We start from the raw sequence: 11,534 nt of genomic DNA on the forward strand, positions 1-11,534 counted from the left end.
CGCTAGCATTTGAGTCCCTTAACGAACCTTCTGATCTGGAGCGTAATCCATCACATGGAAGATTCTCCCGATCTCCTTCAACCAAGTCATTTCACCATTAGGATCATAGGCACCCTTGAAGACAGGCAAATTCTCTCTCTGTAAGGTAGCCAAACTGCGAGATCTAGCATTCTCACCAACGCTCGGCTGATGTTCCAAAGCCTGCGCCATAGCCTCCAATGCAGCAGCGACCGCAACGTCGTTTCTTCCAGCCATTTCAAATTGTCACTACAACACAAATAATAGTTAGCACAATTAACAATACTCGATTGTTAAACACTATGACACGACACTTGGACGGGCGGACCGACCTTCTCTGATACCACTAATGTAACACCCTAATTTACCCCGCGTAATTATATACGAAATTAATAGTAAAATAGAACATAATTTCAAAACATTAGGATGCCACCGTCATAATTACACAAGAGCTCATAAAACAGATACACAACACATAACACAAATAATCATGTCTAAAAGTTATTTTATTTTAATCGCAGTGGAAAACCATAGTATGAATCATTTCAAAAACTTTCAACATCATCTTTAAAACATAAATTGATGATATCGTCTTCAAACCAAATAACAACATAAACGTTAATAGAAAATTCAGCAATGGAGTTCCATAAAGTTTACTCCCAAAACAATAAAACCAACGCGAAACCCTCAAGTGTTACGTATCAGAGTGACACCGACCTAAATACGCAAAGCAAGGGAATTCCTGGGCAATGCACCACTTCGAGCTACTTCGGATTATCTGCACGTTACCAATATAAAGGTAACATTCAAACATAAGGGGTGAGATATCTTACAATATAAAGGAATGCATGCTAAATAATATAAGAGATATATATCATACATAATTTCACCTCTTCATACCATACTAACATCATTCGTCATTCAACCACACATCGTTAATCACTAACATCATTTAGTTCATCAACCATATCAAAATCATAAGAATGCAATGTAATCGACTCTCTAATATGCATGTGGTACCCATGGCTTCAGCCCACATCACTTTGTCAATTCAGGGCATAATCGAGCCAAGCTCGCGTCACTTTGCCTAATCAAGGCCATGTCATCGTCATAATCAATGCAACTATGCAACATCTATATGTGACACTCAATAATGCAACACAATTGATCATTCACGTCACATTTGCCAATCTAGACCATGTCACCGTCATAATCGACCATGGCAGCATCACACTGAATAATACGGCATAAGCGTACGCAGTAATTCTATCATTTCAGGTCAGCAACAACAATCACATCATATCAATTTATTCTCCAATTTATGGAATTATCATTCCAACAACATCTTCATCAGTTACCACCAAATCACCGCATTATACACAATACTAACACTCTAAATATAAATTAACAGCAGAAAATATTAATTTTAAAGTCCAAAAATTATGTTCATGTTAAAGGTAATATTTTAAGCTTTCAAACGGTCCAAATGGAACTTAAATCGATTACAGCAGGGCTGTTACCCGGTTACAACGTATCCAGTAGCAAAAATACCTATTTTTGACACACAATTCTCTCTATTTCATTCACTCCACTTCATACCCACTCATTACATATTTTAAATCATAATTTTATAGGTCTAGTATTAGTACCCTATAACTATTCAATTGCATATATGAATTTCACCAATTGCACACAATTCACACATCAATTCACAACATTTATCAACATCTCAAAGATCCAAATTCAATACAAACATGAGCATAAAATTATGAATACCTAACATCTACCGTACTCATCATCATGCCAACTCTTAGAAGGTAAGAACCCCACCCTTACCTTATCAATTTCTTCAATAATCTCTTAGCACTTAAGGTTCCTCTTTAGTCCTAGCTCTCTCTTCTCTTCAGCTTCTACGTTCTTTCAGAAACGCTAATTTCCCATTTTCCTTCTCCTTATTTTTCTTTGTTTTATTATCTTACTAACTTCTAACTTTCTACTAATGGGATCTATTTCACACCCCACTGTAATCTTAATAACTTCCTTGTATTATTATTACTAAATTTATTGATAAAATAGCATATTTACTAATTAATCTCCTAATTATACCAAAAAATTCACAAACATACTATAAAGTAATTAATTAAAAATAATCGGGCGTTACAATGTACGCACTAATAAAAACTTAGCAGATCCTTTTACGAAAGGAATATCTAGAGAGAAAGTCCATAAAACATCTAAGAAGATGGGACTAATGCCTATACAGAAATGATTTGCTCATGATGGTAACCTGACCTAAATGATTGGAGATTCCAAGAAATAGGTTCAATGGGTAATAACAAGTTGTGAGTAATATGAGGCGATCATGCTAGAGTAAATAAGAGAAGCATGAATCCTGAAGCGATCAGAGGATGAGATGATAGAAACTCTTAATGAGATCTATACTCTGTATGAGGGAGTACCTAGGCTATAGGAGTACGAAGTACTCTTGATAGACTCACCTATGTGATTGTGAAACTGAGGCAATTTCCTATGGAATTTCGAGGCAGAATTCCTAGAGCCTTCACTAAACAGGAATACACGTGCAAGACCTTTAAATCAATGGCTATTAGAATACACCATAAGAAAATGTTGTGTGCGAGTTTGATGTCTGAGATAGAGTTCAAGACATTCGTGTCACTCTTGTTGAATCGGAATCCTACTTGCTATGCAAAGGTTCAAGTTGCAGACACCTCTGCTTATGCACAATCTTAGAAACGTTTGACGTTACTTCTGAAACACTTTTTAAATTCAAGTAGGGTATTGTTGGAATATTATGTCAATATTCCAAAATAGGGAGATGAAATGAAAAAGTTCCTAAGTCAAGTCCCATATTGTGTGTTAGTTGAAAAAATTTCTTAGTCCCCCATTGCTTAGATTAGAAATATTGGCTAATTTTATATAAGAAAGTCATTTGTGTCATTCAAAAACACACCAAATACGTAATTAGAGTTTTTCGTTCCTCACTCTCATAACTCCGCGTCTTTCAAATTGTCGAAGCGCCAACTTCCCCCTCTTTCTTTCTACTCGTTGAATTTTCTTGAATTTTCTTTACGCGTTTGAGTTGAGAAATTATCAAGTATAATTTTTCTTGGATTCTCTTTAGAGAATTATTCGAATTTCTCTTTGAGAAATTATTGTGATTGATCAAATGACCATTATTAAATTCTCTTTGGAGAAATATTGAAATTTCTCTTAGTTTGAGAAATTAATACGCCTGGTCATACCACATACTAAGGTGATATTTATACCATATTTGAATGGTCGCAGTACTATCTGAAGGTGTATTTTTAGACCGATTATCTATCGTGCAAGTAGTAATCTAATAGTATAGAACTAAGTTGTTTTATCCTGGAGACGACGTGGTAGTTCGACTACTTTGTAAAATTTTGGGTAGTACTGCGAAATGTCTTAAAGAGAACGACCTAGTCTGCGACTCAACCCGATTATTTCTTTGATGACAAACTTTTTAAAACCGTGATTCAACAATCTGTGACTTATTTGCTTGCATTTCCAAATTCTTCAAAATGATTAAATTATATTAAAAAATCTGTGACTTATTTTCTATCCCACTCTCATAAAAGGAACGATCCATAAATAACTCTTCCATATATAAAATGGTGATTGTTATTGTTAGTCATTTGATATAAATTTTGTATTTAGATTGATATCCATTAGTAATAAGCATCAAATTTCATCAGACAATAATATAATTTACCGAATTACTTTTGAAAAATCATATAAGTTTCTCATAATTTTTTCTATTTTTCTTTTCTTTATTCTTTTGAAATCATTCTCACTATATCAATCACACTTTCCCACTTATCTTCGACGTGGGATATCTAAAGGACAGCACTATAGAAAGTGAAAGTTAAAAAGAAAAGAATAAAGAGAAGAATGAAAAAGAAAGAAAAGAATGAATAGTAGAACAACAGAGTCTTAAGCTTCAGTTTGCGTATAAATATTCCATCTTCCCTCTGGAATTTCATATTTTCATAGAGACCCCACACATAAAATTTCTAAGAAAACGCTGACTATTATTTTCTGTCCGCCATCATGAGTCCATACCTTTTCAGTTTGCTGTTTGCATTGATTTGTTTAAGAGTGAACTCATCTGTGGAATCTGTGGAAGAGTACAAGATCGTTACTCTACCCTATCAACCAGCGGTTGATTTCCACCAATATTCCGGTTATGTAACCGTTGATGAACACAATGGAAGAAATCTTTTCTTCTACTTCGTGGAGGCTCAAGTTGAGCCTGCTTCCAAGCCTCTGCTTCTCTGGATTAACGGAGGTAAATTACTCTATCATGTAAAGTTAGTAATTTGTTGTAATAATTACATTTTGTTTCTAATGATCTATGTAACCGTTTCTATTAATTTCCCAGGGCCTATATGTTCTACATATGGAGGGGGAGCTTTCTCAGGGAACGGGCCTTTCTGGCCCACAAGTAATGGCCGACTAGTCAAAAATACATACAGTTGGAATAGAGGTAACCTATTATAATTTCATTTTATTTCTACATCTTCTGATAATATTACTATACAATTTGATTTTAAACAAAACACTTTTGTCAACTATGATACACTTTTGTCAACTATGATACACATTCATGGGATCATAGTAGAAACTTCTTTCTTTTATGGCTGCACTTTTGAGAAATATGCATTTATTTTAACAATGGACCTGGACTCCTTGGATCCATTGTCATATGGACAGTCAAAACGTTTCATGTGAAGCATTTTGTAAATATTTTGTACTGATTTGCATTTTCTACCTATCACAGAAGCCAACATGTTATATTTGGACTCTCCCGCTGGATTTGGATTTTCCTACTCGGAAAATGCTTCTGATTATTTTACCAATGATAAATTAACTGGTAATTACCATCTCACTGATATGGTTAAACATTATATTGTTATGCATTGGTATAATAACTATCATTTACTTGTAGTTTTGAATTCTATTTATAATATAACATATTAACTGTCATTTACAGCAAGGGATAACCTAGTTTTTCTCACACATTGGTTCAATAAATTCCCTCAATATAGAACCAATGATTTCTTCATCACTGGGGAGAACTATGCAGGTAGTGTCTTATCTTTCTGTTAAATGATTAGTTTTTTTATGTTGAAGGTTATGTTAATTAGTTTATGTAATGCATATTTGTTTGTCTATAGGGCACTATGCACCGCAACTTGCAGAGCTTATCCTCCAATCAAAAGTTAACATCAATCTGAAAGGGATAGCCGTGAGTTAACATATTTTCTAGTTTCTTTTATAATTATTAAAACACTGTGTATGATGATAAACATCGGCTTATTTGTTGAATTTGCAGATCGGAAATCCCCTTCTCAAATTTGAAACCGATTTTAACTCGGCTACTGAATTTTTGATGTCTCATGGACCAATATCGAAAAAAACATATCATATGTTGAATAATGTATGCAACATGGCAACTTTAAAGAGACAAATTCAATCCGGGAATTTTAGTACCAATTGTTCCAAAGTGAATTTGCAATTGTCAAAGGTTAGATATCAGGTTCTGTTTCAAGGTTCTATTTTTTAAAAATGTTAATATAAGATCGCAGTTTTACAGATTGAGCTTACATTTCAGGATCTGGCATATACGGACCCTTTCGACGTGTCTGCTGAATTTTGTCCACAGCCACCCGAACAACAAGCATACATGTTGACTAAACAGGTATATATATTTCACCCAATTAATCTCTCCCAAATTGATTTTCTTTTTATTTTATTTTTCATGTTCATGTTCTTATAATTGTTTCATCTTTTGCTTAGCAAGCTGGAGAAAACCTAGATGTATGTGTGGGTGACGAGACAACCACATACATGAATAGAAAGGATGTCCAAAACGCTATGCATGCCAAGCTTGTCGGTGTGAAAAGTTGGTCATCATGCAGCGGGTAAGTTTTATTCTCTGAAGTAAATGGAGTTATAAAGAAATGTTCATCAATTGACACCTTTAGTTAACGATTTTTCTTCTGTTACAGTATTGTTGTGTATGACATTCAAAGCCTCGAGAATTCAACCATATCTATACTAGGGACACTTGTTAAGTCAGGTGTAAGGGTACTAGTATACAGGTGATCATTTTTTCCCTCTACTGATTACAGTAAAAAGGATTATATTTAATACTTTTGACTAAGCAAAACTATTTTTTCCTTTGCAGTGGTGCTCAGGATTCTGTGATTCCATTTTTGGGGACACAGTCCTTAATAGATCAGTTGGCCGAGGATTTTGGATTTAACACAACAAAGCCCGATAAAGTCTGGTTTGTGGGACGACAGGTAAATATTTGGAGTGTATAACATCTTTTTATTTTACATTTCAAACTAATTTAATTATATTGTTTAGGTTGCCGGATCCACTATGGAGTATGATGACATCCTTACATATGCAACTGTCATAGGAGCGGGTCATTCGGTTCCTTTCTCTCAACCAGAGAGAGCTTTGAAGTTGATTCAGACTTTTCTTAAAGGAAAATCACTTCAAAATGAACTGTGAAATAAACCAAGCATTCCAAAGTATAGTGGAATTCTTTATTTTCTTATTCAATTTGTTTTCATTACTTGGTTTGGTTGGGACAACATTAACGCACTGCATTCGGTGGTTACTAATAAGTATTGTGTATTGATATTGCGTGGCTATTGCTTGTGTATTTGCAGCATGTGGCCAATGTAATCGAGTTCAAGTTGCGGTTGGAGTTTCGCGAACATATCGTCCCAGAGGATTCAATTTGGCTAGAGTTTTGTGTATTTAGAATGTTATTGAAGTTGTAGCAGGCTAGAGTTTTGATCAGTTTGTAGGAATTGGTATGTAGGAGGTACTTATGTTGTTGTGATCAGGCGTGAGTTTTATGGGTTTAATTGCTGATTTGTAATACAGCAAATGAATTTTGCTTTAATATCAAACCACTTAGTTTTTAACTCTTTAAACAAAAATTATTTTTTTTAATCTTTCAATAAATTTTTCTTATAATATTATAATTAAACATATTGTTGTGTTAAAAAAAATTAATACTACTTAAATCATGTTTTTTTATAAAGGATTAGTTAAGTTTTTGAAAGAGTTAATTTATGTCAGCAATTAAGAAATGTTGTCAACAAATTATTCAGTCCAATGACACTAATTTGGCTGTAAATGTAGCTGCTAAAACAGCCGATGATCTGAACTCGCAAATTTAATATATTTACAAAATTAAATAGTGTTATTCTTGAAACACTCTTTAACTAATATACTTTTTATTTTCTATGGAATATATTATCACTTCAATATTATAAGAATAAATTATGTCTAATATAAAAATTTAATAAAGTTATAATTATGCCGCAGGCTGGCAGCAAGCGGAGGGCGGTTCTGAAGCTGGCTGTAGTGGCTCGGACAACCAGCAATCTGTTGGTAATTCTTTTACTGGTAACAGTCCGACCTTATATGGTAGTTTGAGGGTATTGATGGAGGCAATGGGTGGTGTTTCGGTTGATGAGAAGGAAGATGATAGCTTTAGGTGGATGTTCACGAATAATGGAGTTTTTTCCGTTAAGTCTTGTTACGATCTCTTTAAGTCTTCGCTCTCCGGTCCTCCTTTGGATAGTAAAAAGGTTTTGGCTCTTTCTTTCCTTTGGAATTGCAAAGTCCCTTCAAAGATTTTAGTGTTTGGATGGAGATTTATTCATAATCGTTTAGCAACAAAAGATCAATTGGTGCGTAGGGGAGTTTTGGTGGAAGGTTCGGAATCTTTATGTTCTATGTGTAAGGAGAAGGAGGAAGATATTCTTCACCTCTTCTTCAAGTGTGATTCATCTTGTAGCATTTGGAGAAGAGTTTATATGTGGTTAGATTTAGCTAACTACTTATCTTTTGAGGATTTTGAGGATTTCTTCATCAATTATGATAAGTTACCGGTTAATAAAAGAATGATGGTGGCCATCATTTGGCTAGCAACGGCTTGGTCTATTTGGTCAAAGCGCAATGCGGTGATCTTTAGAAAAGAGTCTTTTAACTTTACGGAATGTATGTCGGAGATTATCCACAACTCTTGGAGGTGGTTTTCTTCTTTTCAAAAGAAGAAGAATGTTTGTAACTTTTATCTTTGGAATATTCGACCTCTCGATTGTAGTGAGAGTTAGGAGTTTTCCTCTTTGTATTGGGGTGGAGCATCCCTTTTGCTCCCATTAATACATATTGCTTATTTAAAAAAAATATTCTATTGGTTATTTTTTTATACTTAATAATGAATTGATCAGCAATAACTAACTTGATAGGACTAATACTTGGTGTCACTAATACTTATCAATGATCATACTATCACTTTGAGATTCCCACATTATACAGACAACTTTTTGTACTACATATATACTTGGAGGACAAGCCCCCAATTGTCCACACTTTCTCATCACTTTGAGTGGATTCCCCATACAATGACAACTTTTATACTACATAGCGTTTGCGTTTGTTTGTAACATCATCCACCGTTGAATGTTATGTTCATCTAATAGGAGACACCATTTCCACATGATAATGATGGAACAATCTATTTTCAACACTGTACTGATAAAAAGCATATGTCCTTTTCATAATAATAATAAAATAGTTTTGATAAAAAGTTTTTGCCGATTGTCAAAGGAAATTCAACAAAATCAACCATAAAAAAATAATGGTACTAATAATCAATAATATCAAATAAAATATGTAAATAATTTTTTACCCACAAATCGATTTCCATATTATTTAAAACTATAGTTTTCAAAATTGATCCTAGCTATTGACAAAAAAAAAATTCATTTTTGCATTGAAATTATCAGAAACTTATCAGTATCAAACAAATTTAATTATTTATAAATTTAATAAGCATAATAATATTTTTTTTAGCTATGACTTGTAAAGTATATATCAAAATTAATCTTTTATCATATAATAATCTATATCATTTAGTTTTTTAAAAAAAATCATTTTAGTTAAATTTTCATGAAAATTGTAAATTGTATTTTCATTTTAGTGAATACTTTGTTAAAGTCTTTGTATGATGTATGCTTATCATAATAGACCCCTTTCTTTTCTTCTTGTTTTGCTATTTCAATGCAGGGATCCTTTGAGCAAGTCTTGAGGAATTGGCTTAATGCTGGGTGCTGATAATTATTGACAAATTGATGTGTAAAATGGCCTTAATATGTTTTGCATTTTGATTACATTTGTTCATTGAATCATTTGGTTGTTTTATAATTTTCTCAACATGAACTGTTTGTTTTTGAAAATACATGTCATCGTGTAAAACTGTGTTCATATATACATGAATCTCATGTTCTTATAATACAATATCTTGTCATGTCTTTGAGTATTTATTTTGGCATAATATATTTTAAAATGGATGAATAAAACATTTCTTACAAATTACATTTTTTTTTAAAGACAAAAAGACATAACACCAATAGCTAGTTAATTAATAAATATATCAATCTTAATATATTTTTTAATATCAAAATACATAGTTTTTAACTCGATAAATAAATAAAAATATTTTTCAATTTTAAAATAAAATTTCCTTATAAATATTATAATTAAACATATTGTCGTGTTTAAAAAAATTAATACTACTTAAATCACGTTTTTTCCAACAGGATTATTTAAATTTTTGAAAGAGTTAATTTATGTCGCCAAATAGGAAATGTTCACAACAAATTATTCAATTCAATGAGACTAGTTTGACTGCAAATCTAACTGCTAAAACGGCCGGTGATCTGAATTCACTAATTTAATATATTTACAAAATTAAGTAGTGTTTTCTTGAAACACTCTTTAATTAATATATTTTTTATTTTTCTATGGAATATATTATCACTTCAATATTAGAAGAATAACTTATGTCTAATATAAAAAATATAATAAACTTATAATTACCAACATTCTATTTATTATTTTTTATAATTAATAATGAAAATATAAACTACATAATATACTTTATATTTTCTATGGAATATATTATCACTTCAATGTTATAAGAAAAAAGTATTGTAATATTAGAATTTAATAAACTTTTAATTACCAATATAATATTGACTATTTTTTATAATTAATAATGAAAATATAAACTAACTTATATTGAATATTTTAAATTTAATCTATATTATTTCTACACAGAAAACACATTCATAATAAATATATATTATTGTTATTAAACAATTAAGAAAACAATAATTTCATTATCTAAATATTGGAAACAAATTAATGATACATTATGTGAAAATTTCTAAAAGAAAAAATGAAATGAATTATTCCATGCTTTTATTTTATTTTTTTTTTATTACGGTATAAGTTGCTTTAAGAAAAAAATTTAATTATAAATTGTTTTACAATATCAAGAAATACATCTAAATTTAAATAAGAGTAATGTTATTCTTACACCTACATTATACACCAATACTTACACCAAACATTATTCACTGTATTTATACGGTGAGGTGAACAGTGTTTTTAAAATGAAATAATAATATTTATAAAAATATTTTTTAACACAAATATAAAATATGTTATTTACCAATTTTACTATTTCAATAACCACAAAATTATATGTTATTAACCACATATTTTACTATTAATTTATTAACCAAGTTTACTACTTCATAACGTGTCTTTATCCTCCATTAACCAATTTTATTTACTATATTTCATAATCTATTATAAAAACTTGGTTAATAAAGTGTAAAGATTGATTTTTATAATTCATATTTTAATGTTAGAGTTTGGTTAATATTCAATATTTTATTGGTTAATGTAGTAGTGAATTTAGTTAATAACTTATAAAAAAAATGTTGATAATAACATATAATTTTGTGGTTAATGCAATAGTAAAATAGGTTAATGACATATTTTATATTTGTGCTATAAAAATGTTTTTAAAAATATTTTTTTTTATAAATATTATTATCTTATATTTAAAAAATAATGTTTACTGTATAAATAAATAAATAATATTTGGTGAAAGTATTGATGTATAATGTCGGTGTAAGAATAACATTAGTCTTTAAATAATATAGAAGTATTTTCATGTAAATCTACCAACTCTAAAGATTAGCTTCTATATAATTTCATGTTTTGTATGAATAGAGACATTTTAATTTCATCCAAAAAATATAGGTTTTGTAGCACAGTGACAGGCATTAAATTGCATGAGCCTCACTGAAGTACTGAACATAAACCAGTCACTGTAAGCTTAACTAACTAGGATAGCCTTGAACTATTTCAAAATTTCCCAACTTTTTCCATGCATCACTTTCTCACATTGAATAGAAGAAAGACATATAGGTGGAAAAAGAAGTGAAAAAGATAAAATTGAATTGATAGACAAGTGGAAGAGGGCTGGATAGCACTAGAGCCATTGTAACATCGTTTTCATTCATAGATAGATTGCACATGGCTTTTGTAGTTTGTTTGTTTGTTTTTTGTTTTGAAATAATGGT

The 11,534-nt window shown here is 30.9% G+C and overlaps 2 protein-coding genes across 2 annotated transcripts; both read left to right on the plus strand.

The window, feature by feature from the left end:
- Positions 1-3,917: 3,917 nt before the first annotated feature.
- On the plus strand, positions 3,918-7,007 carry LOC131630930 (serine carboxypeptidase-like 45). Its single transcript, XM_058901675.1, has 12 exons — positions 3,918-4,348; positions 4,442-4,546; positions 4,841-4,933; positions 5,054-5,146; positions 5,238-5,308; positions 5,396-5,587; positions 5,675-5,761; positions 5,860-5,984; positions 6,072-6,164; positions 6,251-6,368; positions 6,436-6,605; positions 6,747-7,007. The coding sequence occupies exons 1-11, from the start codon at positions 4,111-4,113 to the stop codon at positions 6,583-6,585; spliced, it is 1,365 nt and encodes a 454-aa protein (XP_058757658.1). The 5' UTR covers positions 3,918-4,110; the 3' UTR covers positions 6,586-6,605; positions 6,747-7,007.
- LOC131630931 (uncharacterized) lies at positions 6,755-8,337 on the plus strand. Its single transcript, XM_058901676.1, has 2 exons — positions 6,755-6,893; positions 7,414-8,337. Exon 2 carries the CDS (start codon positions 7,533-7,535, stop codon positions 8,205-8,207), a length of 675 nt encoding a protein of 224 aa, XP_058757659.1. The 5' UTR covers positions 6,755-6,893; positions 7,414-7,532; the 3' UTR covers positions 8,208-8,337.
- The last annotated feature ends 3,197 nt before the right edge of the window (positions 8,338-11,534 follow it).

Source organism: Vicia villosa, unplaced genomic scaffold, assembly GCF_029867415.1.
Source record: "Vicia villosa cultivar HV-30 ecotype Madison, WI unplaced genomic scaffold, Vvil1.0 ctg.000752F_1_1, whole genome shotgun sequence".
Classification (NCBI taxonomy): domain Eukaryota; kingdom Viridiplantae; phylum Streptophyta; class Magnoliopsida; order Fabales; family Fabaceae; genus Vicia; species Vicia villosa.

Bases quoted from the DNA above. Each gene is read 5' to 3' on its own strand.
- LOC131630931 (XM_058901676.1), top strand. From the start codon at position 7,533: ATGGAGGCAATGGGTGGTGTTTCGGTTGATGAGAAGGAAGATGATAGC.
- LOC131630930 (XM_058901675.1), top strand. From the start codon at position 4,111: ATGAGTCCATACCTTTTCAGTTTGCTGTTTGCATTGATTTGTTTAAGA. The intron at 4,349-4,441 runs GTAAATTACTCT...TTAATTTCCCAG, and splicing joins GCTTCTCTGGATTAACGGAG to GGCCTATATGTTCTACATAT. The intron at 5,147-5,237 runs GTAGTGTCTTAT...GTTTGTCTATAG, and splicing joins CACTGGGGAGAACTATGCAG to GGCACTATGCACCGCAACTT.